Raw genomic sequence first — 21,546 nt, forward strand, 5'->3', positions numbered from 1 at the left:
ATGCATTGAACAACTGTGAATAATAATAATGCTAATGCACGTAAGTTAGGTAGGCACGGTATTTATATCACGACTTAAAACGGAAAACAGTAAGTCATTGGCATGCAATGCAATGCTTCGGAAAGCAGATTTCCGAAAACAGGAATTCTACACTGTATTCGATCTGTATACTATAATATGCCCTTATTACCACAGGGTATAAAAAGCAGTCTAAAATCAAATGCTGTGATGGTGGTATACAGCTGTGGTGAAATTTAGACTATACAATTCGCTTACCGCCCTAGCCGTCGCTATTGATAGAGAGATGTTACATGATTTGGAAACAGCTAGCTTTTGATTCTCACTTTGTGTAGTTGTGAAGGCAATTGACAAGAGTTAAGTAGGCAATACTTTGGGTTTGCAAAGGATTAATAACTGGATTATAAAAGCGAACGCATTGAAACCTTTTTTTTTTAAATGAATAGAACAAGGACAAGTAGCCCAAATACACAAAAGTAAGTAAAATGTCTTCACTTACCGTGAATAATGAAATAACGTTAAATAATGTTTGAAAAAAAACGACGGGCTTCTTGGATAGAATCCAATACTCAATACAGGATATACTTTCACGGAAAAATGGTGTCAAAGAATGCAAATAGACCTAACAAATACGAGTGACTTCCTTCAACTGCACATTGAACACATCTGCCTTTCTAATGTGTAGCTGATGCTCTACTTCAGCTGGCCGTTTTGCAGCAGCATCGCCATTCACCTCAACCTGCTCCTCAGATTGGTCATATGTAGGCTATCGCTTCTGGGATAACCAAAGTTGATATTAAAATTGTGATAAAACGTATTGTAATGGAATGGGTGGTGTACGGTTGTTGAACTTGATAGTTTGACCCACTTCACTACAATGTTTGCTTGTTGAATTGTTTTTTGCGGGTGATAATATATGAGTCTCATAAGGTCGTTGTCTGCTTTTCTCAACCTCGGACTTAATAGTTCACTTAACGGCTTATTGTCTTGTGAAGATGACAACAAAATTTAACTTGATACTGAACTTCTTCAAATTGAATTCAACAATGGTTACACCGAATTGAAAACTGTATAAACTGATTATATTCTTTGAACGATTATATTTTCACAGAACATTGACACAGCTACAGCATAAAAACCTCCATGTTACAACGTTGATTGTAATAATAAAAATGAATGAACAGCGGTGTATAACTCACGCAATATAGGCAGGCACAACATTTATGTCACGACTTTAAAACAGAAAACAGGATGTCATTGCCATAACATGCGCAAATCATCACAGTATCACGATAAAAGGAATATTTACAGACAGTTGTCAAGTATTGATTTTGTTGGATGAATATTCTATAAATCCCGTCAATGGTAAGGGAGGAGTCTAAAAATTTGCTGTGCTCATTTTGCTTCAGCTATAATGGCATACTCGGGCTGGAAACTTTTCAATGTGATTCTAGGTTCTTTGCTTGATGCTTTCATCCATTGTGGTGGTTTGAATAGAACAAGTTAAAATAGATAAGACAAGATAAGCTCTGCATCTGCATTAATAAACTTTGCACACTGACAAAGATATTTGTGCTTTTGGGCGACACAATATCATATAAATCATTGTCGCTTAAATCATATGATTTGAATAAACAACCATGCTAATTTGGATGTAACACCACCAAGCAGCTTCTTCCAGCGAGCGGAATTAGCCGAGTGAACCACCAAAATAAACAAATGAATTGTGTAAGCCAGCCATGGTGATAGCAACTCAATAGACATCTTATAAGCGGTAGTATTGCTTATGTTCTTGGTTACTTGTATAATAGTACGGTAGCCTGTAAAGGCCACAACAATTATAATTTGGGTTCCGCAAAATATTTATGATCACCACAAAAATATTTCACGTTAGCGCAAAATATTTATGATCACCACAAAATATATATTTTTCTCAGCAAAATATTTTAGAAATTCACAATATATATTTTGTCTCCCTCTAAAATTATTTTGTGTTTTCAAATTATTTTGTGCCTTGAAAAAATATTGCGACTTCGAAATATTTTGCGAAGTCGAAATATATTTCGCTGTGAAACTTCCACTACCACCACAAATATAAATTCGCCGCACAATATTTTAGAATCGCCGCACAATATTTTAGAATCTCATCGCAACATTTCAAAATCTGTGCTTACCGTATGGTAGGCGTAGTTGATGAGGTCTTCGGGAAAGGAATAAGGTTACCGGTCACAGCCACAAATAGTGAGAGATAGTAAGCTTTTGCAAGCCTTAACAAGCTTAGGTCTAGGCTACATTGTAAGGTCTTTTGCAAGTTCAGTATGCTAACAAACTTGTAAAGAAAATGTTGAAGGCTTTTGTCTTGATTACTATTAGGTATATAGGCCAAAGCTGGGTGGAACATTATAAAAAGTTACCTGGAACAGGACCAAACGCTATAGACACGTTTCAACCAAAAGTTAAAAATATTGTAGCCTTCCCAAATTAATAAGGATGTAGTATACAACCTTGCAGTTGAAGACATAGTTTGAGTAGTTGGGTTTCATTTTACAAAGGCATCATGTGGCTGTGCACATATATACTAAACCCACATAATATATGATTGTCACTTTTTTTAAGTGCAGTTGTGTAATTTCTGTCACCAATTCTCCAAAATAGCTGTGTGCTCAGCTTCCCTTTCCCAGCTTCTTCTTATAACTCTTCGACACGATTGAGTATTTTTATCAAGTTTTTTGAACATGTTTTGTTAAATATTCTTGCAAATGTGACATCAGCAAACATCCTTAAAATAGCAGTGGGCTATACTGGGGTGATTTTGACTTTTTTCAAGTAACACAACAGAACTGGAGTTTAAAAGGTGCCTATGAACATACCTAGGAACGTGCAAAAAAATTTTTTTGATTTTGTTCAAATTCCGGATGGAGCCCGGACTTTATATGAAAAATTCAAGATGGCCGCCATACAAATTGACGAATCTGCAATAAATTTACTTCCAGTCAAGCTTTTGGGCTGATTTTGGTGTCAAAAGAAGAAGAAAATTGAGCCTGTTACTTTAAAACAGCAACAAAAAGCCCAGTATGCTTGAAAGTTCCCTAAAACATTGAAACTATTATATTTTGGTCATTATTTTTCATAGTTTTTTCATTTTTGTTGGTGCAACTTGAGATTACTGGTCGCATCCAAGAATAATGATGACAATTTCAACACTATATACAAATAACTTGTTACCGGTATATGAAATTCACATAAAAGTGTCATGAAATACACCAGAGATTTGAGAAACATTTATACACTTTAGTAACGACACAATGGTCGTCACACCTTGGAACACCCATTCAGTCTCTACTGTGACAGGGGCGATTTGAACAGGAATAACATCCTGAATGTCATCTCTTTTTGGTCTCCTCCACATGGTATTGTTGTTATCGTTAACCCGCTGGTATTGGTCACATTGTACAGTGCCATCATTGTTTAAATGGCAGACCCTTGCCAAAAACTACTGACGTTGATTGTTTTCTCCGTCCCACACCACAGCCACATTCGTTCCTATAGGGTATTCTTCATGGAGTTCAGGAATTGCTGCCGCAATACACATTTTCACTGGTTGATCTGTGTCACCAGAGGAAGCTGCAGCAGCAGAGGTTAAGATGGCATATACCTCATCTTCTGTTGGGAAGATGGTCCCAACATCCTCATCCTCAGTTCCAAGAATCACAGCTAGGTTCACCAGCATGGTATCTACATTCAAGCTGTTTACTTTGTAGAGGCTAGGATTTGCCTGGCTGTCGTGTGGATGAATCATCCCTTGGTACTGGATCTCCATGCGGACGATTTTTCAGCGTGGATGATGATGCTGTTGGCAGAGCTCGGAGCTCTTCTACTTTTGTAATTGGGCCCCCATGTCCCTTACATTGATCCACCAGGTGGTTATATCCTTAGTTATAAAACAGGATTGTACTTGCGTATAATTTGTAGCCAGTATAAGCTATTTAGTCCAGTGGTTATGAAATTGGAGTGCACGTAAGGTTCTTAAGGTGGCACGAAAAATTCTCTTTGAGCTATGACGACGACAGCTGGATTTTTTTCACTGGATGGTTTCGCTACTGGGTTGATTATTTCACAACCAAGTTCAATTGCTGTCGGTTGGCAATGGTTTGTTTTCCAAATTGCAGTCCAATGATGAAAGTTACACGCACATAACTTGTTGTTTTGTTTTATTTTGCAATGGGATAGAGACACAAGTTTTTTGGCACCATTTCTAAGAGTTTAAGAACCCCTAATTTCGTATTTTTGACTTGAACTATTTAAAGATGACCTAAATATGAAGAACTATGTTAACTTTCCACGTTATTTCACAAATACTATTATTGCTATCATGCATGTTTTAAGCTCTCAAAGTTTGACACTTTTTCCTGCTCATTAAATGTTAGTGACCATTGTGTTTTATTGTGCTATAACTGTAATAGTTAGCATCATAACTATGGCACAGCACAACTATTGGCGAAAAATAAACAATGCAATTGTAGCGATAAGTCCAGCTGCTACACAGCAGTAATTACAATGATACATCACAATAATTATGATGAAGTAGATGTTTGTTTGTGTATTTAGTGACGTTACCCGTTTGTTCATTATTTAACTATAGTTACACTATAATCGTCAGTTTACTTATATAAAAAAGTGCTCATAGTCAGTTTCACTTGTTGACAAATTGTCAGATTCCAGTACATTAGAATATTTAATGATCTGCACAATGTATTGCACAAACTGTGGAATAGTACTCTCTTCAACACATTTATTTTGCGGCTTTTGTGGGCAAGGTAAGTTCAGTTTAATCTTAGATACATTATACCATGTGACAGGTCTATGCAATACATGGAATAAGTATAAAGTTTTTTGTAACATATTACTTATGATAAACAGAATTATTGATTGATTGGATAATTCAATTAAACTGTAAGCTGTGAATCATATTACCATAAAAAGGTTTCTGAACGCATGTTTGATTGTCACTATTAAAGTAAAAGATGCCAGTCAAATTGGCTCGTTCAGATAATTGGAAACTAAGGGTATAATTGTAACCAAAATTTTCCTTAGCCAGGAATCTTCCCGCCTTAACGGCTAGTCACTCAGCCGGTTTTGCCTTGTTAACTTTTAATGGCATTTTCTTTCATAAAAACATCCACCTTACTCTAAAACCAAAACGTAACTACCGACAACCGTCGCCCAGCCGAGCACAGCACTACACCAAACAAATTCCACGCGATAAAGGAATCAATGTGGAATGTAAAACACGATACTAATTAGGCCTTTGGGGTAACTACGTCAGACGTCACAAGAAATTTGATAAAAACAGGTGTACAAGAACAAGTAATAGAACATAAACAAGTAAAATATGGCAGACAGTGAACATGCATAAAAACAACACAATGCAAAGAAAAGACGGTGTATAATGTGGTGTCTACAAAACAGGTGCATAAAAATAATCCCGTGACATAATGCTTTATTTTAACATCAGTCATCTGGTAATGATTCAAAGTTAATAAATTAGTGACATTTTTGTATATCAATTAATTTAATACATATGTAATTATACATTTTTGACAGGTAAGGTTTTTGGCAGGTTTGAACAAATGCTGGGGAAATTTACTTAATTTAATTTACATTTTGTTAATTTGAGAAACGCTAAAGATAAACACCTTACCAATTTTTGAAGAATGTGGGATTTACTTGCGCAGAACATTTGCAATCTACCAGTTTAAGATACGGTATTGATTAGCCCTGTTGCAAAGTTTAGAACTAAAAAATGTTGCTGTGCATGTTTCTGGTTTTGTTTCAGTTATGGCTTTTTTTAGAGAAACCTCATTCCAGTATTGAGACACAGAACTTCTGTGATGAGACTAGTTCAAAGGAAAACAGAAGTAACTGCCATGACAACTTGATGGACAACAAATCAAATGGTTTGAAAGTTTAAAGTTATTTAATTGTGTGTAATTATTTTACATTAGATTTCTAATTGGGTATAAGTTGATAGCGAAATCGGGTGGAAGTTACAGACAGTCTAAAGTGCAGTGGTTCCCAAACTTCATCTACTCGCGTACCATTTTTTTGGTTTATGCAGCGTTCTTGTACCACCTACATTGCAGGACTATAAAAACTAACTTCAAGGATTTATTACCTAGTAATAAATGACGTTCTATTTCGTCACAAAGAAACGCTTGTTTCATGATCCAATGTGTCAATACCTTAAGGAATTAGTATTCAGTAGGGAATAAAGCATGAAATTTGCTCATACTCTACCTAATTTATGTGAATTAAAATATTGCCGACCATAATAAAAGATCATTTGCGATCCGTTTGGTGTAAACTTGATAAGTTGCTGGCGTACCACAAGTGGTACGTGTACCATAGTTTGGGAACCACTGCTATAGTGGTATTGTAACGATTTGTTAGAGGTTAAAAGCACTTCATCTTCAAGAAAATGTAGCCCTTTACATATGTTTTGTTACAGTGCTTACCAGTGCAAGTTTTTTTCTTTTTTGCAGTTTTGTCTATTTCTATTTGAAATAACTTACATATGCAGCATCTTTTTGGGACAATGAGAAATTGTTTATCTGGTCATAATGCTAATTGATGCAACATATAACTGAAGAGTTTATTAAAAAAAAACTTTGAACAGCAAAATATACAAAATTGTTAAGCAAGTGTTTTAAGGCGCCATTTATGCTTGCAAAAAGGCCGAATTTCTTTGTTTATTTTTTTATAAAGCCAAATTACTAAAATGCAACAAATCAAAGTTCCGTATGATAGCATGATAGTAATAAATACTAATTTATATTGACAGATACACATTCTTTGAAGCGAAAAAGTGATGTCATGTCATTCGGACAATACAAAGCTGTGAAGGGATCTCAATGGAAAGAAAGGGTAACAAAAAAGTCAAAACCAAATGAAGTAGGAGTTCAAATAGGAATGCTGGAAAGAGGTGGAAAAGATTTTGAATTAAAGCCTATTAGAAACCAAACAATTTTACTAAACATTGGCAAAACAGAATCTGTTGACTCAATTTTGGAAAAAGCAGTTAAAAAATACTTACAATTTTATCCAAAAAGTCATGATGATGGGGCAAGTTATTATCTTGCATTCAGAGATGGTCGTATTATTGATCTATTGCCGGGAACTGATGAACCATTTACCATAATTAAGTACAAAGAAAACATTGGAAAAGATTACAGTAGAATTTTCCTGTATCTTGTTAAAGAAGAAAAAGAAGATGCAGCAGAACATCAGGAAGATGACTTGCTTCCCGATTTTCCCTTGACCACACTTTTTAGTGACCCACATAATTTTATTGATTGCTTTAGCATCGATGAACTTCAAAAGACTGCTAATAAAGAATGTGACAGTTCACAAAAGAATGAGTCTCAAATTAAAAAATATGAAAACATAAGTGAAGTCCTGTCTGATTTGAACAAAAACATTGATGATGCAGAACAACTGTACATTATTGTGAGAAGAAGTGCACCTGTTGCGAGATACCTTGCCCTTTGGCAAAGGGAGGTGAACACTAAAGGTTCGGCAAATAAAAGAGTGGTTGTTAAATTTCAAGGTGAAAATGGTATCGATTCAGGTGCAATGGCAAAAGAATTCTTCGCCATTGTAGTTCGCTTAATTCGTGAACATTTTTGTCCTGATGGTAGTCCAGTTGATTCCATGCTTTATGTGCAGAATGGTTATTTTAAAGCATGCGGTGAAATAATTGCTGCAAGTTTAGTGCAAGGTGGGCCCGCTCCATTTTGTTTTCACTCCAATGTGTTCAAAATGTTAACAGCAATAAACTCTATTGACATTAGAAAGCTTGATCTTCACATTCACTTCACAGAATCCGAAAAGCAACTTATACAACGTATTTCAGATGATCCGTCAAATCCATCTTATAGTGACACTATTCTAGAACATGGGTACACTGGTTTAGTGTCTGCTGATCATACTACTGACATAACTCGCACACTCATGGTCAGCATCACTAACAGGCGGTTGTGTTATCTTAAAGAATTTTTATCTGGATTGGAATTGTTTGGAATATTTGAAGCATTACAAAGGAATCCATTGCTTTTTGAACCTCTTTTTATCACTTCGTCTGAGCGTGCTGTTGATGCAAATTATGTTGCAAGTCTGTTAATTCCCAATCACTCTGATGAAAATTCCTCGAAAAGAATTGTGGAAGAAAAAATAATGGATAACTTTGTGGATTTTTTAATGCATTTAGAGGACAATAAGGTAAATGTAACTGGACATGAAATCTTGGCTAACGACGAGAATGATTGTCATTTAATTTCATGTACTCCTCCTGACTTGACACCTGCAGGTGTGTTGGGTTGGCTAACAGGCCAGAAACACAGGCCTATATTTGGGAACGACCTTCAAATTTCGGTGCAGTTCGATCACTACTGTTTGGAAAATAATCCAAAACACAGTATTTGCTACCCTGTAGTTGGAGCATGCGGCAGGGTTGTTACACTACCAGCAAAGCACATGGAGAAAGAAAACGATTTTAGGTCTATCTTTTTAACGGCAATATGTAATGCTCAAGCATTTGGACTGCATTAAAATTTTATATTTTACATTAGTTTAGTTGTTGAACCTATTTCACTTGCCTTCAATGTGTAATGACCACTGTTTAATGTTTATAAACAAAGCTTGCCAAACTGAGTTTTTCCTGTAATTAGTAATTTTTTTGTGTGTTTAGCAGTATTTATGTTGCATGCTTGTTGTGGTACAGTAGATATATTTCTGTGAGATTTTCAGTATTCTTTTCAAGTGTAATGTTTCTGTGAGCTACAGTTGTATTTCTTCAAGTGAATCTGCTAAAATTTCGATACATAGTTTTTCAGTGTAATAGAATCGTGCTTATGATGAATGCAATACAAAAGTAATACAAAACACGACATTTATGTTGATAGACTTAAAATGATAGGCAATAAACTTTACATTACTTGCTCACACAGAAATAAATAGTTCCGTTTATCGGTCTCTGGCTACATTCATAAGCATTTTATACAGATCTAAGGCTTCAGTGCAACAAGATGGCACTCCTTGTCCAAGTTCAGATGTAGCATAATCAAAATATTCTTGATAGTCTTCAGTTTCAGTTGGTTGTGATATTTCAGCCAATACCAAACTAATGTTGTGTGGTGCAACGTTTTTTAATACGCCAGAAATTCCTCCATATCTTTCTGGCATGGAATATAGTAAATCTGGCCGTCCTGCAATTACATTATGTCGAGATTTTCTTATTCGGTGAGTATTCCAGTGGTCCTTGAAAAAATCTAAGTCATTTTGAATTAAACATGAAAAGCAATACCACAAGCATTCTTTGCTGAGTGTTTGGGAGAAATCCACAATACCTCGAAACTCAAGGTCACTAAAAAAGTTGCGCCACCAACAGGCACGAAACCTGGAGAATATTGACCACCAGCTTTCTATCCGCTGATTTCGGGGTGATGGTACATAACGATGCGAGTTAATGTTATCTCGAAAAAAGCACTGCGCTGCTGCCAACAATCCATTTTCTGTACCCAAATCTGATACTACTTCAATCGGACAGCCTTGGAAGTGAGTGACAGCTTTAATATACATATTAGCGACAACATGTGGACATTTGTTTGATCGTGTAACATTAAGCCACAGCACTTTTCGACTAAATCCATCAATTGCACCATGTATAGAAAATCCGAATGGTTTCAGCTTGTCGTAACCATCTGTGTGCCATGCATAATTTGGCCCAGGGTTGTGATACTCTCTTCGCCTTAAACGGTGAGCTCTTCGAGCCTCACACCCTTTCGGATCAATATTACGTAGTACATCAGCTACATACAACCTTGGTACTCTTAAACCTTCCATTTGTAATGTGTGCCAAACTGACCGATATCCACCAAAAGAAGAGGGTCCATCTAACAACTCCTCGATACGTTTTTCTGCCTGAAATAAAACGGTGATGTCTTTTTTCCAGCCACATTTTCTTCGCAGTCCAATTTTGTGCAATCGTCTCTTTAAAGTTCTCATACTGATTGCGTAGTTATGACGACTGTGTAGCAATTGTAAAATTTCTCCATACTCATATCCTGAATGGAAATATTCAGATATTATTTGATCTTGATCCAAAGTAGTAGCTGCAAAACATAAAAACAACATGTGGACTTTTGAGACATGACTTGGCACGTTGTATGATATATTTTTTACTAAATAATAATTCGTTATTAATAATAATACACAGACACACAGTCGATTTAGGTAAAACATTTCTTGTTGGTGTAAAAAAGAAAACAAAAAATATGTTAGTCTACAGCCAAATTTTCATTAAAATATTTATATCTTCACTTGAAAGGTACGCTACTCACCGTGACCACAGTGTGAACATATCACAAAAATGTCAGGTATTTCATTATGGCACTCAACACAATTCATTGCAATGAAGATCAGTTTTCACACTAAGAAGGTACACTTCATTTTATAAAACAAATTTCTGAAAAAGTCAGTTAAAATTTATGCTGTTATGAACAGCTTTGGTCTTCGAGACAAAAAAAACAACATAGCCTATAGCCCTACACCTTACATTCGGTAGGCCTAACCTATACAGCCAAGCCCTAGAAAGTTTGTTAGCATACTGAACTTGCAAAAGACCTTACAATGTTTAACGTGTAGCCTACACCTAAGCTTGTTAAGGCTTGCAAAAGCTTACTATCTCTCACTATTTGTGGCTGTGACCGGTAACCTTATTCCTTTCCCGAAGACCTCATCAACTACGCCTACCATGCGGTAAGCACACATTTTGAAATGTTGCGATGAGATTCTAAAATATTGTGCGGCGATTCTAAAATATTGTGCGGCGATTCTAAAATATTGTGCGGCGATTCTAAAATATTGTGCGGCGAATTTATATTTGTGGTGGTAGTGGAAGTTTCACAGCGAAATATATTTCGACTTCGCAAAATATTTCGAAGTCGCAATATTTTTTCAAGGCACAAAATAATTTGAAAACACAAAATAATTTTAGAGGGAGACAAAATATATATTGTGAATTTCTAAAATATTTTGCTGAGAAAAATATATATTTTGTGGTGATCATAAATATTTTGCGCTAACGTGAAATATTTTTGTGGTGATCATAAATATTTTGCGGAACCCAAATTATAATTGTTGTGGCCTTTACAGGCTACCGTATAATAGAGAGTATGTACAACACCCATAATTAAGTAAAACCTTTTTTTGTAAACTATTTCTGTTATAATATCAAAAGCTTTCCGTCGACAAAATGAGCATTCTAGCCGTACGCAACAATAGAGTCAGATAATTTAACAGGTAAATTAAGCAAAGATATCCTCAAATGGTAAAAGGGTCTTTTCAAAGTCAAGATCCAGTTCAGTGTAGAAAACATACAAGAACTTACCGGTATTGTTTCGTTCAATCTTGAATTATTCAGGTCTACTAAGGCTTTTTCGCATGATGACTGATGAAACCATGCTGTTACTTTAATAAAAACGTGTTTTCTTGAAAACTAAGCATGCACGCCTCACAAAGTTGTTTACAGAATGAGTCGACCGAAATTTTGTCATCTCACCGTGACATGGTACATAGCCCAGACTGTTATATAATCTGAGAAATTTGCGCATGCCAAGCCGAAGCTGCAATTTGTTTTAGAATGAATTGGAGCGGCTCGTAACGCCCTGCTGCTTTGACATATATGGCGCTGATATCAACTCAACGATATGTATCTTCCTGATGTGTCAATTTGTGCAGAAGTAAATTAGTCGAAAAGGAAGAGATTGAAATACGGTAGAGTTAGGGTACCCCACCAATACGCTGTGCCAACTTCATCTGGGTTGTGGAAGCATTGTGTCATAATTTTTGGAGACAGCCTGTTTAAGAGTTAATATCAGAACTATAGCCTGCTGTTTCATTCAGTTACACACAGAGATCTATACCTTGAAAATGTATTTCTATAAGATAAGCAAGCACTATAATGTGAAATTTTTAAAAACATTTTCCAAATTATCTGAAAATGGACGATTCTTAGAACCTACAGCAACATTTATTGGTGTAAATGTTAAACGAAATAAAACAATGAAAAAACATCAAGATGTAAGTAGCTCTATTAACAAAGCTGGAGAATTTGTTCGCAAAGAATCGTCTTTTCGAAACCAAGTTGAAGGTAAGCACTACAACTTGTTTAGCACAAACTTATGGCAGAATGGGCAATGAGAGTTTGACTTCAATGCAATGGAGAAACACGCCCATAATACTAACGTTGAAGTCTGTGATACGTCCACTTAGTACATGCAAAACTACCTGTTACACCTGTACGTATAACCCATTACAAAGTATGAGTGCCCTATGGAAGTTTTTTCCTTGCGAACTGGCATGTAAACTTACATTTAATTTGACCTGTCGACTTTCTTAGCTGTGCTTCATACAAAAATTTCAAGAGGGTTTGGCAAAGGCTTCTTTGCTCTTTACAAAAAATTCTTAACTACGCCCAACAAGCAGTCTTTGTTCCATCATTGCACATTTACATGCTTTAAGTTGAGTTACATTTAAGTTGAAAATTTTTTCTTTGTAGGAAGCTTTAGCGTTAGATAAATATGCTAATAAACTAGATCTAACACTAACTGTTTACATCTATAACAAAAAATATTTACGCATCTCAGCAATTTCAATTCAAAATTTTATAAAAAGCTGTTCCTATGACATCATGAACCTGTTTAATGACTGTAATTTCATTATCAAAAATAAAGCCGAAGGACAACTCTATTTTGTTTTGGTTACTTTGTGTAAGCATTGGTGTGTTTTATCGCAGCTAATGGAGAGTTTCCACCAGAAAGTGGGCGCTATCATCTGTATGTATCTTATGCTTGTCCTTGGGCACATCGGACACTGATTTCACGCAAGTATGTTACTTAAATGTTATGTTCATTATTTTGGTTATGCTTTGAATTTCTGCATTTTTTACTTCATCAATTCTTTTTTTGAAGTAGCAGAAGTTGATGTAACTATTCTTTTTATCTCCAGGTTGAAAGGCTTAGAAGATGTTATTTCTTACACTACTGTGGATTATTTGATGGGGGAGAATGGATGGCGATTTAATGATCAGGTCTGTGCCTTCGACTTTCATTAAAACGTTGTTAAAGTGTTTAGTAGTTCAATGAAACTTTGTGGTAACATCAAAGATAGCCCCTGAGCTGCACTATACTTGGTTTGTAAGTACTGAAAGAAAAGATTAAACTGGTTTAAAAGGTAGTTATTATGAAGATATGAAAAACCCCTAGTTGATATCTTGTGTGCTGGTTTGGGGTGCAAACAAAAATACCACAAATAAGGCTCCATCAACGATTAGATTTTACAAGCGATGTAATTTTTGGCAAAACCTGTATACATGTCAAAACATAGGTTAATTAATATAATAAATACGCATTATTGCTACTTGACTAATAGGCTTTTGTTAGAGGCCAGTTTTGTATCATGACCAGAACAGAGGTTACCAACCCCTTTTTTTCCTTGCAACCCTCGAAAAATTTCTCTTGTTGCTGCACTCCCTGCTTACTTGAAATTCAGATTTTGACTTACAATAAATTAAATACTTTGGAATATAAAGAATCACTTTCCATAGGTTTCACACTTCTTAAAAGGTGCGAGCTATCTTTGTTGGGAATCCCTGTACTACAATGTATGTTTTCTTAGTTAGGAACAAGGTTAATAGAAGATTTTAATTATTGTAAAGTCTAAATTTTGAGTTTCACAATTTCAAAAAGATGATAAACACTGTGGGTAGGTTTTCCATTTACATGCGCAATGAGCATATATGTTAACCTTTCATTTAAAAGCTACCTTTAGGTACATGACGACTTAATTTTTGTATTTATGTTTGTGGAACCCAATGCAACCAATTTTAATTATCAAAGCCTTTATTATTTCTTGCACTTAAGTTGCCATTGACCACATGTGTTACGTTTTTTCTTTATATCTTTGAAGTATGTTAAAAGGAAATGAATTTACCACAATAGTACTTATCAAATTCTCATTGATTGCTTTTAAAAACCTGTGCTTTTATGTGGTAGAAACATTTAGTTTTCTTTGTACATGTTTTATTTAGATCCCAGGTTGCACAAAAGATCCTATATTTGGTGTGGAATATATGCGAGAAATTTATCATAAAGTTTCACCAGGTAACACCATATAACTTATTTGGCAATGTATTTAGTTTAATGGAATTCATTCACCTTGTACATTAGTTGGGCAAATTTTGTCTGGTTTTGCCAAACCTACTAAATTGGCTTGTCGAATTTTTTTGCATGCCTAATCATACTTTTTTTAGAATATCACAATGGATTGCTAGTTTTTGCCTTTATCTTTAGTGTTGACTAGATAACCTTAAAACAAAACATACCTTTTAGTAAGATTTTAACTTGTATAGTTTTTAATAGTAGCCTATAGCCTACTGGATAAAGAGTTTCAATAAGAATTCGTGGTTGAACAATTAATTATTGTTGGAGCGATTAATGTGTCGAAAAAATTACAGATTATTGGGTGGCAATGGCAAGTGTGATGTCACAATGTGAAATCCATGTGCATGGTACAGTGCTTCATCGGTTATCCGGTCCAGTTGGGACAATGTTTTTAAAAATTTGAATGAATAAGCAAAAATATGTGTAATTGAATTCTTGTATTTAAGAGATAAAACCAGTCTTTTACGTTTCACGTTGCCTTTCGAATATGAAACCATCTCAAAACTTTTAAATACAGGATAAGATTTAGCTTTTAAAGATGACTTGCAAGTACAATAACATTAATGAGGATATGCTATATCAGACACATTGCATGGTTAAAGCTGCAGGGGGATTCACAGTTTGTTTGTTTTGTTTTATTGTTACTTCATGAAGAAGTTTCATCAGGCAACCAGATAATTGAATGCCAGTTAAATGAGGTACGGATAATCGAGGAAGCACCTTACTAGCGTGTAGGTGACAAAGAGTTATACTTTAGTGCGTAACAGGTCTATCTTGCGTTAAGTAGGCTTAATCTAATGCTGTTGTAATAATACAGATAAAGGTAAATGCTAAGTTGGATTTTGCTGTTTTTAGTCCTGACTGTTGTGAGTTGGTAGTCAAATTTATGATACGTTTTCTGCAATAACTGTCTAAGCTAAACTAACCATTACTGAAACATTTTATATGCTAAACTGATTGATTTTTATTTGATTTAAGTTTGACTTGTTTCAGCACTTAACCCTCACTTTAAATATTGATGGCGAGTTTGATGTGTAAGAGACAAAAATTTGTGGTACAGTATATTGAAGATGATATTTTCTTCTAAAATGAAATTATACCATTGTCAACAATTCTTTTTGAACACCATGTCATGTACTAATCAGGAGTGCATTACATTTTTTAAAAATCATCTTTGCATCCTTTAATCAAATAAATACTGTATTCTATAAATATACTGCATATGAACGTATATCATGTCGTAACATTTACCACAAGTTACCAATGCTCTGTCAGCTGATCATTGCAAAACCATATCGAATCACTTTTGGTTAGAGTAAGCAATTTTGGACATATTTAATTATAGGCTATGATGGTCGCATAACTGTTCCGGTTCTGTTTGATAAGAAAGCAAAGAAAATAGTTAACAATGAATCAAGTGAGATCATACGGATGTTTAATCATGGATTTGATGAATTCTGTGCAACTGAACAACAACGTCAACTAGATCTTTACCCATTAGAGAAGAGAAATGAAATTGATGAAGTCAATGCTTGGGTTTACCCGTAAGTAATGACAATATTTGATTTTCGATTTATTTCAAGCGATTAGAAATAGGCTATTTGGAATGAGCTGTTGCTATTTTGATCAGAAAGTTGTGCACCTTTCAGTTTTGTGATATCCTCAACAATGTCCTTTTGGAAATAACACATTTTCTTAATTCCAACACTGTAACATCTCAACATGAATGCATGGCTTGGCACTAAGAAAAAATATAATCAATCGGATGTAACCTGCTTGTATTTTAAATATCCATTCACAGCCATTTACGTTGCATATACAGGTTTATTTCTTAGCTGCTTCCAAGAACTTGCTATTTTTTAGAAACATTAACAATGGTGTATATCGATCTGGATTTGCTACTAGTCAAGAAGCATATGACAAAGCAGTGCAAGATCTTTTTGCTCATTTGGATAAAGTACGGTGAAGTACACTTAAGTTTTTTCAAATTTTAAATGAATTTTATGAAGCCTGTTTTCTGCACGTGTTGCCATGGCCACGAAAATCAATCAAATGGAAAATAATAATTTGGTGACCAATGTAAATTGTAATCACATGTATTGCTGTCACAAATATGTAACCTATGCAGGGCCTAATGATATGTTTACCCTGCTTTGAAATTTTTGGCCGCAGTGCCAGAAAATAGGGTTGTATACAGTCCCTGGCTAAATTATTAGACGCACCCCGCTTATAAGCACTTTTTATTGGTTTTCGAGCAAAAAAGCAAGTATTTAGAACTTTGTTAACTTGAACTCACATATATTTTGGCAAGAAAGTACATGAAATACTAAACAAAAACAGTAATTTATAGTTTTATACGAACACACATACTTTTGACCAGTTTAACGCGAATTACCAAAATTCTTGGAAAATCTCCAATTTTTTCAATATTTAGTTACGTCTCCTTTCACGTCAATTAATGCCTTGATTTGCTTCGGCATGCTACTAATACATTTTTGCACTGTCTCCTGCATTTGTGGATGATGATTCCAGACTTCAATAATCTTCTCAATGAGTTGAACTTTTGTTGTGATTTTGGTTTTTGCCACCTCTCATTTTACCAGATCTCATACGTTTTCAACAGGGTTCATGTCTGGTGAATTCCCTTGGCCAGGGCTATAGAACATACACACTTCCAAGAGGAACATGCTTTTCCTTCAAGAATGCTTTTACCGATCGTGCAGTATGGCATGGAACGCCATCTTGCATAAAAACATACAATTCTCCATCTAGAAACCAATCTTTTAGTTGAGGAAACAACCTGTTTTGCAGATCATCTTTGTATTACCCTTGCCTGATAATTCCCTTTACTATGTACAGTCACCCTGTACTCTTTGCACTGATAACAGACCAAACCATCACTTTTTTAGGATGCTTTACCATGTGTATAGCAAAGTCAGGATGGTATTTTTCATCATGCCGTCTCCGTACAAAATGAGATTTGTTTCCTAAAATTTCAAATGTGGACTCACCACTAAAGCAAACCTGAAAGAGAAAAGACACAGATGGATGAACACTAGTCTCAAAATAAAATATAAACCTACAGTAAACAAAGCTTTACTTACTGATTTCCAAAAGTCTACATCTTTATGTTGAAAGGATGTGGCCCACTGAAAACGCTTACGTTTCATTGAGACGTCTTGGCTTTCGAGCTAGTCTGTAAGCCCTAAAAATCGATATGTGAAAGCTTGCGCCTGACAGTCCTTTCTGATGACTGCCTGACAGTCCTAATGACTGTCATCAAGAATTGATTTGATTTGTTTTGTTGTAGCAAAACGATTTTTGGGACAAATTTTCTTCAAACAACATTCTTCCCTAGGTAAAAATATGGGTTTTCAACCACATGTTTTTTTTCTTTGAGGGCACATCCCTTCACTTAAATGCACTGTCTTCATAATTCGCCGTACAGATACTTCAAATATAAATAACTGGCAAACGATTTCGCAATTAGAAGACTTTTTTGTATGGAGTAATGCTTTGACTTGTGACCATTTTCAAGGTGTCCAGTCATTTTTTTATCGATACCCTTTGAAATTAGAGGAAAAGCTTAACCTGCTGGTGCTACTGTATTTCTAGCGTAATAAAGCCAGTTATTGTCTTGTTTTATTGTGAAAACATTACAGTATTGTTTCATCACAAGTAAGTGGAATTATAATCACACGTTACCGCTTGATTTCTTAGTTATGCTGAGGATGTTACCATCAACAACTTGATGTTCTATCACAGGCTCATTAATAGGTCATGTTTGATGTCAAGTTTCTTAAAATATGCTATATAATGCTAAAAATCAATGTACTAAAAATGGACCGTAACAAAGGAGAATGAAAGAAGTGAGCGTTAAATACTGTTGCTTTGTAACTTCCGATCAACAGGATTAGCAGCACAGTAATTTTAGTGCATATGGCGCAGGTCAAATAGATTTATTACAGCACAAAAAAGTAGAAGATGTCTCTGATTAGAGCCACCACAAAATATTTCACAAAAGGATAGAACCACAGCTTCTTTTCAAGTAATTACTGTACTCAACTTGAAAAAGAATTCAATTTTTGGTCAACTAAACATACTTTAACCCAAAAAATATTCAGTTATGGTTACATCATTTTTATATGATAAAATTCCATACCCTTTTGTATGGCGCAAGACATAAATGGTTATGTTTAAATATCCATCATCAAACAATTGTATAAATTTTCTGCAGCTGGAAGATCTGTTGTCAAAGCAGCGGTATGTGACTGGAAACACACTCACTGAAGCAGATGTGAGGCTCTACACTACACTTGTTCGTTTCGATCCTGTCTACCATGGGCATTTTAAGGTATAGAAAGTCTCGCATCTTGACAATTTTTGCCTGTTTTTTGGGTGATTGTTTTCGATTTAGACCAAAGTTATTGATGAAATTATCCGGCTAGTTATTACATACAATGCAGGTATACTTTGGACAAAACCCCTAAACGTAATCAGTGATTACTAATCACGTTTTATAATTTGTTTGTTGTTTAGTGCAATAAGAAGCGCATTATTGACTACCCCAACATTTGGTCTTATCTACGTGAGTTGTATCAAATGCCTGGGTTCGGTGATACAACTGATATGGAACACATCACCAAGCATTACCAGGTAAGCTTTTACTTGTTTTGACAAAATATTTATTTTTTGAAACGAACTAACCCTATCATGAAGTTAAATGGTTCTTGGCTCAATCCACGCTTCATTTATCTTGTAATAATTAGAATCTGATGCAAAAGATTAAAATCAAGTAACACTTAGGTCTTAGGACAATCCTACAACCATGAACAAGCGTTATTATTTTCTCTGTTCACCCGATTTGTGATTATTGTTTTTTTTTGGTAAAATATATTATTTTTGTAAAGTAGAAATTTATATAGATTATTTTATCAATTTCGGGCATGATTGAAAATTAAGTTTATCGTATTAGTATTCAGTATTCAGTAATGTGGTAAACAGACAACAGTATTATTAAACAGCCGTTTCCAACTAAATCCGCATTGGTTTAAACCAGTCATATTACTGCACAGGCCTACAGTAGTATAGTTTAAATGTTTTAAACCTTTAATTGAATAGTAACCTTCTTATTTTAGATGAGTCATGTCAAAATTAATCCGTATGGAATCGTCTACATCGGACCCGACTTGGATTTCATGGCTCCTCATGACAGGAATGAGAAATTTCCAGTTTAAGTGAAAGGACTATTCTATTTGACTTTACAGTTTTGCATAAACCATTGAATGTGTTAACAATTATATTTGCATTGATATATGCCCTTGAACTAATATATCTTCGCGTCCAACTTTTATCCAACGCTTTTTTAGTGAAAACTTGCCGACCGAGCAATACATAAGCATTGCTTTCTTACTGCATATAGCTCGACACACCAATCTTTTTCGGAGTCGTTTAAATATTTTGAACCGGCGAAAACTAAGTGTAAACGAGGCGATCGTAGACGCGTAATAACAACAAGTCATGGTATGTGCGCCATGACGGTTTTGATTGAGATAGCAAAGAACTTTTTTTCGGTTCAACATTTTTCGACGATCAACTCTTGGAAGAAAGCAATTGCTTAAAACGGAAGTAACTTCATTCACGAAATTATCCTGCTTAAACTATCGTGACGCGATTCGACGTACTTTCCTGTTTTCGAGACTTCAAATATTTCCCGAAAACATTTTTAGATTCTAGTCTAGTCAAATTACAACTCGTTTTCGGCTTTGTTGAATTTCCTACGGATTGGTAACACCAACATTCTCAAGACAAATTAATACTGTTGGTTAATCATTGTTCCTTTTTGCAAATATCGACACTGCGGACCAGTCGACAGACTTCAATTTTTAATATATACTTCAACCGGTAGTTTCGTATATTTGTATATACTGTATTACAATACAATAATAATGCGCTTGCACAATAATCTTTTATGCTCACTATCTATACGTACTATATATAGGCTATATAATATATGTAATATACTTTATATAGTTATCTCTGCGCAATACAATAATTACCGAGTTTTCGTACTTGCGCTGCATTGTAGATTTAATGATAAAATAATTCCACTTAAAAACGTTTAAATTTTTAAGTGGTTTAATTAATAAATAGTTTAAATCAATTTTCATCATTTTTAATTGCTTAATGTTTTTCTAATCGTTATACATTCAGTAGGTACTTCAGTCCTATTATGTTTTTTTGTTGCTTGAATATTACATTGCATTGAATTCGATACACAAGATATGTATGTATTGCACAGAAAGAATACATAAACTGATAACACAATGTGCAAACTCGTTTTGCTGCAGAATGTAGATGACAGCATTTTGCTTTATGGCCCGAACAATGTATTTCAACCCTAGAATATTGTGATTTCCATAATTTTGATAAACATTCTGCAACATATGTAATGCTTTTAAATCTGTAGTACGGCCGATGTTGTTGTTCAGTCCGGGAAGTACCTTGTAACAGACGGCGCGTTCAAACCTTTCGAATGCATAAGTTAAACTAACATTTGCTTGGAAATTGATGGAATTTGACTTTTAAGCTCAAAATTCTAGTTAAGAGTTTAGCGAGCTGTTGTAACAGCTGGAGATACGTTAACTTATCGAAATTTTATGAAATAATTGCCAATGGCATAGCTTACTTAATGGAAACTTTTGGTTTTTTCAAGTAATTGTACTTTTTATGATTTTACTTTTCGTCAAATGCCAGAGTTTCTTAGAACTTCAATTCTACTTCTTACCACAAATCGCTCAATGGTATACATGTTTGCAACCAAGACGAAGTGACGAAACAAAGATAAAGCAGAATGACGACACAAGAGCAAAATGAGAAAAGATCGAAATTTCTAAAAAAGAAATAACAACAAAACAAACAGCTTAACAAAAATTTCCATTTCATTTGTGATCATACTTGACAAAATTAAAAATGTATTTAACTTAAAATATCTACTTTGACTCATGCACTTCAGGTCACATTCTTCAATTCGCTAACACGATTAGTTTGATGTTGAACCCTGTACAGTGGTATCCGCACACTAATAAAAATTCATTAAGATAAACAAGGTGTGTCGCTTAACACTAACCTTACCTACATTGCAGTAAAATGAAATAAGTTTTGATAAGTTGCTCTTGGGAGTTGTCTAAGAAATACGCCTATGAGTTTAACAACGTCAGAAAAGAGTGAGCAAGACATATGTCAGTGC

General features: G+C 34.8%; 3 protein-coding genes and 1 long non-coding RNA gene across 8 annotated transcripts; 2 read left to right on the forward strand and 2 right to left on the reverse strand.

The window, feature by feature from the left end:
* Positions 1–1,083: 1,083 nt before the first annotated feature.
* On the reverse strand, positions 1,084–11,617 carry LOC143451417 (uncharacterized). The gene is made up of 2 exons (XR_013114850.1): positions 11,465–11,617; positions 1,084–1,487 (listed from the first exon to the last, which is right to left on the reverse strand). It is a non-coding gene; the product is annotated as an uncharacterized LOC143451417 (long non-coding RNA).
* On the forward strand, positions 2,135–8,862 carry LOC143451854 (uncharacterized). 5 transcript variants are annotated; one of them, XM_076952609.1, is made up of 3 exons: positions 2,135–2,872; positions 5,871–5,975; positions 6,860–8,861. In XM_076952609.1, exons 2-3 carry the CDS (start codon positions 5,957–5,959, stop codon positions 8,623–8,625), a joined length of 1,785 nt encoding a protein of 594 aa, XP_076808724.1. In that variant the 5' UTR covers positions 2,135–2,872; positions 5,871–5,956; the 3' UTR covers positions 8,626–8,861. The 5 variants fall into 5 exon arrangements, with proteins under 5 accessions (XP_076808724.1, XP_076808720.1, XP_076808721.1 ...); XM_076952605.1 differs by lacking the exon at positions 2,135–2,872 and adding an exon at positions 2,880–4,835 and having other exon boundaries at positions 6,860–8,862; XM_076952607.1 differs by lacking the exon at positions 2,135–2,872 and adding an exon at positions 4,943–5,783.
* Positions 8,889–10,610, reverse strand: LOC143451856 (uncharacterized). Its single transcript, XM_076952611.1, has 2 exons — positions 10,416–10,610; positions 8,889–10,187 (listed from the first exon to the last, which is right to left on the reverse strand). The coding sequence occupies exons 1-2, from the start codon at positions 10,480–10,482 to the stop codon at positions 9,040–9,042; spliced, it is 1,215 nt and encodes a 404-aa protein (XP_076808726.1). The 5' UTR covers positions 10,483–10,610; the 3' UTR covers positions 8,889–9,039.
* Positions 11,605–20,624, forward strand: LOC143451416 (glutathionyl-hydroquinone reductase YqjG-like). Its single transcript, XM_076951934.1, has 9 exons — positions 11,605–12,226; positions 12,872–12,962; positions 13,084–13,165; positions 14,165–14,237; positions 15,643–15,841; positions 16,161–16,254; positions 18,535–18,651; positions 18,837–18,953; positions 19,436–20,624. Exons 1-9 carry the CDS (start codon positions 12,007–12,009, stop codon positions 19,532–19,534), a joined length of 1,092 nt encoding a protein of 363 aa, XP_076808049.1. The 5' UTR covers positions 11,605–12,006; the 3' UTR covers positions 19,535–20,624.
* The last annotated feature ends 922 nt before the right edge of the window (positions 20,625–21,546 follow it).

This window comes from Clavelina lepadiformis, chromosome 4 (assembly GCF_947623445.1).
Source record: "Clavelina lepadiformis chromosome 4, kaClaLepa1.1, whole genome shotgun sequence".
NCBI lineage: Eukaryota > Metazoa > Chordata > Ascidiacea > Aplousobranchia > Clavelinidae > Clavelina > Clavelina lepadiformis.

Bases quoted from the DNA above. Each gene is read 5' to 3' on its own strand.
- LOC143451854 (XM_076952605.1), top strand. From the start codon at position 4,757: ATGATCTGCACAATGTATTGCACAAACTGTGGAATAGTACTCTCTTCA. The intron at 4,836-5,870 runs GTAAGTTCAGTT...GGCTTTTTTTAG, and splicing joins TTGCGGCTTTTGTGGGCAAG to AGAAACCTCATTCCAGTATT. The intron at 5,976-6,859 runs GTTTGAAAGTTT...TTATATTGACAG, and splicing joins GATGGACAACAAATCAAATG to ATACACATTCTTTGAAGCGA.
- LOC143451856 (XM_076952611.1), bottom strand. From the start codon at position 10,482: ATGAATTGTGTTGAGTGCCATAATGAAATACCTGACATTTTTGTGATA. The intron at 10,188-10,415 runs GTGAGTAGCGTA...TATGTTTTGCAG, and splicing joins ATGTTCACACTGTGGTCACG to CTACTACTTTGGATCAAGAT.
- LOC143451416 (XM_076951934.1), top strand. From the start codon at position 12,007: ATGTATTTCTATAAGATAAGCAAGCACTATAATGTGAAATTTTTAAAA. The intron at 13,166-14,164 runs GTCTGTGCCTTC...TGTTTTATTTAG, and splicing joins GATGGCGATTTAATGATCAG to ATCCCAGGTTGCACAAAAGA. The intron at 14,238-15,642 runs GTAACACCATAT...ATTTAATTATAG, and splicing joins TTATCATAAAGTTTCACCAG to GCTATGATGGTCGCATAACT.